The sequence below is a fragment of the Netta rufina genome (assembly GCF_964035555.1).
Source record: "Netta rufina genome assembly, chromosome: 23".
Lineage (NCBI taxonomy): Eukaryota > Metazoa > Chordata > Aves > Anseriformes > Anatidae > Netta > Netta rufina.
In genome coordinates, this window is record NC_140147.1 from 2919550 (window position 1) to 2925145 (window position 5596).

General features: G+C 55.5%; 1 protein-coding gene across 1 annotated transcript; it reads right to left on the bottom strand.

Moving 5' to 3' along the window:
- Positions 1-4367, bottom strand: RSPO1 (R-spondin 1; the record flags this gene model as incomplete). The annotated part of the gene is made up of 5 exons (XM_084300626.1): positions 1-158; positions 795-983; positions 1394-1543; positions 2284-2475; positions 4274-4367. The coding sequence occupies 5 exons, from the start codon at positions 4365-4367 to the stop codon at positions 1-3; spliced, it is 783 nt and encodes a 260-aa protein (XP_084156752.1).
- Positions 4368-5596: the final 1229 nt, after the last annotated feature.

Sequence of the window (5596 nt, forward strand, 5' to 3'; positions counted from 1 at the left end):
CTATTGGGTAGGGCTGGCAGATGTGGCGGGGACCACGGCCCCTCTCTGTTTGCTCTTCCTCTTCTTGGTGCCAGACTTAGCATCTTTGGTGTCTTTCCGATTTCTGTTCCCATTGGTATTATCTTGCTTTCCTTGCTCTTCTTTTTTCTTTCTTTTCCCTGCAGTAAAGCAAAGGGCAGGGGTGAGGTTCCCAGCAGGACAAGTGTGCCCAGCGGTGTCCTGTGGGCTCCTGGCATGGCTTGAGGGGTCGCTGAGCCCCTTCCAACCACACAGGTGCCCACCTGCCAGCCTGCTCTTTGTACTGCGAGCTGTTCCTAAATACACACAGGGAAGGTGGCTCAAACCTGGATTTAGCTTTGCATTTCCCAGCCTCTGGCAGGAGATTTGAGACTCGCATTTCCTTGCTGCTGCAGCCTGTTCCCTTTTGCTAATGCACCTTGCTGCCTTGCTGCCTGCACCACTGGCAGCCAGGCGGGGCTCGTCCCCCCCCTCCCTGCTCGCTGGTCCCGTGCTGTTACTCACTGCTCAGAACCGGTTCCCCTCCAAGCAGTCAGCCCAGCCACAATCTTGTCCATCCCGTAAGGGGATGACCAAGCCACCATTCATCCTGTGGACACAGCAATTCCCGGGAAAAGCACAGACCTAAGCATTCCTACAAAGGAGGTGACACCTCCCACCTGTGCAGCACACGGAGCTTGCTCAGCTGCCTTTTTATCATGCTGGGCCATTAGGCTAAATACTGCCACGTGGAGTGGTGCTGGGGAGAGGTGGTGAAACGCCCGGTGCTCACTCACCTTCGGGGCACTGGCTCTTCTGCACGGTGCACCTCCGCACCTCCGTGGTGGCGGGGCACAGGGACACGTCTCCGGAGGGAGCCTGCAGGATCCGCCGCGTTCGATCCTCATTACCCTTCTTGAAGCCGCACAGCTTCCTCTTCTTGGAGCAGGGCCCCCAGGGCCCCCACTCGCTCATTTCACATTGTGCTGCCAGATAACAAGAAAGGCCAGAAGTAACTCTCGTCTCTCCATGGCTGCCTTCACCCTCCCAGGAGCCCCCCTGCAGCATTGCACCTCTCCCTTCCCAAGGCTGGAGGAGCGTGTGTGCTTCCCCAGCAGCTTCCTAGGCTTTCACAACACCCCCTTTCCTACCATATGGTGAACCCTGAGCTGTACACACTCCACGAGCAGTTTGCATTGATGTCATGGTGCTACAGTGCCCAGCAGGCTCCAAAGGGCTGGGTACAGGGATGCCGATACCATCACCCACTAGACACCAGTGCAGCACCATCTCTGAAGGGTTTGTTTTATCACCTAAGCCAACCTGAAGCAATACATGCTACAGGACCCGACGGATGCACAGAAAGCTCAGTGGAAGGTGCCTGAGCGTCGCTTACCAGGACTGCTGCACTCCATGGTGCCGTTGGCAGCAGAGTAGCCTTCAGGGCATGTGACGTAACATCTCCCTTTGTGCAAATACAAACCTTCCTTACATTTTGTGCAAAAGTTTCGGCTGAAACAGGACTCACAGTTCTCAATTTTGCATTCTGAGGGGAACAAAAACACAAAGCCATCACGCAGTCTGACGCGAACACAAGTGCTGGCAGGGTGGGCTAGCCTGAGCAGCACAAGGGAGCTGTGATTTGCACTGTGTGAGTGTGCTGGGGCTGAGGCTGTGCAGGCAGAGCAGCTTGGAGAGGGTACGGGTGGGCAGGGAGCAGGCATGGGCAGTGGGAGAGCTAAGTCCAGAAGGCTCAGGAGGCTCCTGATTGCTCTCATCAGTTTGCTTCTGGCTCCAAGGAGGCTGCAAGGAGCCAGGGCGAGTCTCTGGGTGCCCTGCCAGGCCTGGTTGTGCTACTCGAATAGCCATTAGTTTTCTTTGCACTGTTCCCTGCTATGGGACAGAGCCACTGTGCTGCGGCAGCAGCTTCCAGGTGGAAATCAGGCAGGGTGGAAAAGGTCTGGGCTTGCGTTCAGCCCGAGCACCAACTGGCTGAAGTGGGAAAGTGGAAAGAACAAAGCCCGGTCTCAGCCGCTCCAGCTGCAGCCACAATATGGGCTGCAAAGAAACTGAGCTGGACAGAAACCTGGCCGTCAGGGTGGTTTGCATGAAACTGCCGGGGAATGGAGCGTGTTTTTCCACGTCCAGCTTCTTTCTGGTGCTCTGGCTGAACGAGGCAGCCCCGGGCTGAAGTTCTCACTCAGAGAGCTGCTTCATGACCGTGGACAGGCAGAGGAGAGGAGCACCACGACCTGCCCGCGGCACGGAGACACCACTGATACTCACTGATGCACTTGTTCATGTCTGTATTGCGAAGGCCAAAGTATCCCAGTGGACAGGATGGTAGGCAGATCCCGATTTGCCGGATATCATTCCTCTCCAGAAGGATGAAGAGCTTGGGGGAACATCTCAGGCACCCGTTGAACTCGGAGCACAGGTCGCAGCCCCTGGCACAGCCCTGACTCAGCTCGGTGCTAACTGGAAGAACAGGAGAGAGGCAGCAGTGAGCACCCACCCATTGGCACAGGGACACCAGAGCTCTGCAGTTCCATGATTTTTCCCCAGCCTTGCCCTTTTTGATGGTCCCCAGGGCTTGGGGTTGTCCCATGAAGAAGGACACGGCCAGCTTGAGACGGGGCATCACTGCTGAGCCCTGCCACTCGAGCAAGAGCCAGCTCTTTGGAGAGCGGCCAGCAGCTTCCTGGAGACAAATCCCCCTCTGAGGGAAGCTGCCATAAATATTTGATGTGAAGTATGAGTTCATGTCTTGACATAAGTGCCACCCGGAGAGAACAAATCAAACCCAGCTCAATAATTCATTAGCCCTGTCCCTGCGCATGGCTTTGCCCAGGGGATGCCTTGGCTCCCCTGCACTCACTGCAGCTCTGCATCTGCTATGTCCAGGACTCCAAAGCAGCCACCAGCTACAAACAGCACCCCACTGCCTAAATGCCCTGTAAGAGCAGGATTTCACCCAAACAGAGAGGTCACGCAGCGGTGCCGCTCCGGACACCTCCAGGGCAAGCAGGGACCGGGGCCATGCAGTGCTGGAGGGAAACACTTTGAGTAATCCTGCCTTGTGCTCTGAGCCGGGCTGAGGCCAAGCTACATCTCACTGTGACCCCTCTTGCGTTCACTGTATCTGGCAGCGTAGGAGATTTCACTGCCCCCAAAATAGAGATGTGTTCTCAGCTCCTAGATTCAGTCCAAGAAAAATACTCAATCCCATGTCTTGAGAGTTTTCTGCTTTTAATTATCATGTAAAATGCTGCTTGTTTTGAAACCAATAGCATTCTTTGCAGGCTAGAATGCAGGTTATTTTTATTAGTTTATTATGCAAGCAGTGTCCTTGTTTATGGAGAGACCGTGTATTTTAAAATGTATTCCTTTAAAAGCTGTGTTTACTACACTTCAAAAGCAAGTGTGGAGCTCCAGAGTGTTCACATGCCAGCCTGAGAGGTGGGGAAGCTTTCCTCTCCCTCCCACCGTGACCTGGGGTCCCAGCAGCTCCCCTGCTCCTTGTCCTTGCCCCGTCACCAGTCCCCACTTGTCTGCAGGGTGCAGAGGCTGCTGCAGCCTCAGACAAATTGAGACAGAAAGCAAGAGGGATCCCCAGGCTGGGGACCCAAGGTGCCCGGCTGCCAGGAGGGCTGGCCAGGTCTGGGCCAACCTCCCCACTGCATTTTGGGCTCTGGAAGCAGGGATCCCTGCAGGAATCCAGCCCCATCCCTCCTGCACCCCACAGTACTGAGGTTTGCTTCTGTGGCAAAGGTACGAACCAAGACTCGCTGGGAATCGTGTTTAATAGCTTTAGCCATGACCTCGAGTTTTCCCTGTTCTCACGGAGCTCCAGCAGTCCCAGTTTTAACATAAAATCATTTTTTCTGTAATTCAATTTAAAGCCGTTTGAATGCAAACCAGTTCTAAAACGAGCTCGCCTAAATGAGGGGAAACCCATGCGGCTGCTTTTGTGCGTTTTGGGCTGCTCAAGTCCCGGGGTGGGGCTGGCCAAAGCCCGTCCTGGCCGCAGGGGATAATTAAAACCCGCCCTTGCCATGCACCTCGGGTTGCAGCTCCCCGGCCATGACCACAGGAAAAGGGACCACAACAGGCAGGATCCTGCGAGCAGGAGAGCTGCACAGGACCAGGGGAAGGCTGAGACCTCGCTGGGCACCAGGAGGCTCTGCCCACCCTGCGCATCCACAAACATTCCCGTTCTCCACGAACGGCAGCGCATGACGAGGAGCAGAGAAGAAGAAAAACGTTTCATACGTACTTCGTCTTTGCCTCTTGCCCTTCACCACTTTGCTGCTGCCTGTTAGATCCATCGAGCTCAGAAAAACCACCACCACAAGCAGTCCAAGCTGCATAGTAACTCTCCAGCGCTGCAGCCCTGTATCGCAGGGTGATCGGAGTCCGTCCCGCGCCCGGGGGGCTCTGCTGCCACTAAAACCTCTGGGGCTGGCTCAGAGCTGAGAGTCTGTGTGTGAAGCCTGGTGCAGGACCATATCCACAAGCTACCGGCGCAGCAGCAGAGGCCTTAGGTAGCAGGTAACATGGTTCTGGCTTCATCCCCATACGGAGCGCAGGAGCTTGGGTCTAGTCCCATCTGGGGGCTCGCGCAGTGAGCGTTAGCTGCTCGTAGTTTCCACGGGCACGTGCAGGAACTGGAAAGGAAGAGGAGAAAGGATTAGCTCCACTGGATAATGAACACTGGTCTCCATCATTTTTGTCTGGAGTGGGTCAGCACGGTGCCAAGCATAGAGCAAAATTTGGGGGAGCAGCACAAGGGGAGGGATCACCCTCCAACCCCACCTGCACGTTTCTGCTTGCCTTAATAAATAACTGCACGTCTTTTTTTTTTTTTTTTTTTCATGGAAATGCCTGCCGTGGTCTTGCCATCTGTGGCTGCTGAACCCAACTGCAGCCGTAACTTGTTCGTTGCAGTGCCAGTGCTCCTCAGCCCCTGCTCGCCAAGCAGCAGACGGCCACTGCGGGCTGCCAAGCGCAAAATATGTTTCCTATCAAGGGGGCACCTCTGGGGGCTGGGAGTCGAGCTGGGTGTGCAGCGCTGTCCCTGGGGACAGGGAGGGATTGTCCTGAGAGCTGCCGAGATGCTGCGGTTTGCTCCAAAGGCAATTGCAACGCCCTGAGCTCCCCATTCTTGCAAATGCAGCTCTGGGAAATGGCTGCGGAGGTGGATCTGGGTGCTCTAGGAGCAGAGGAAGAACGACTCCCAGGCTGAGCAGTAAGCTCTGGCACAGCACGGTGGGGCTGCACTCTTCTGTATGCAGCTGGCAGAGCACAGCCCCACCAACTGCTGCCATTGTGTGGGAATAAAGGCAACAACATTCACTCAGTGAGGTCAAATGAAACAGAAAAGGGTTTTAATCCCTTTATAATAACTGTGCAGACACTGATGCCCCCAATGGCCAGTGGCAATGGGGCTGGAACGATGCCCGGCTGCAGCCCTGGGCATCACAAAGGGTTGCAGGACCCTGCTGCTCACACACCTTGTACTCAGCTGTCCTGGGGAGATACCTTCCATCCCCATGGCACACAGGGACCAAAGAAACCATGGGAGCTCACCCCACTCCAG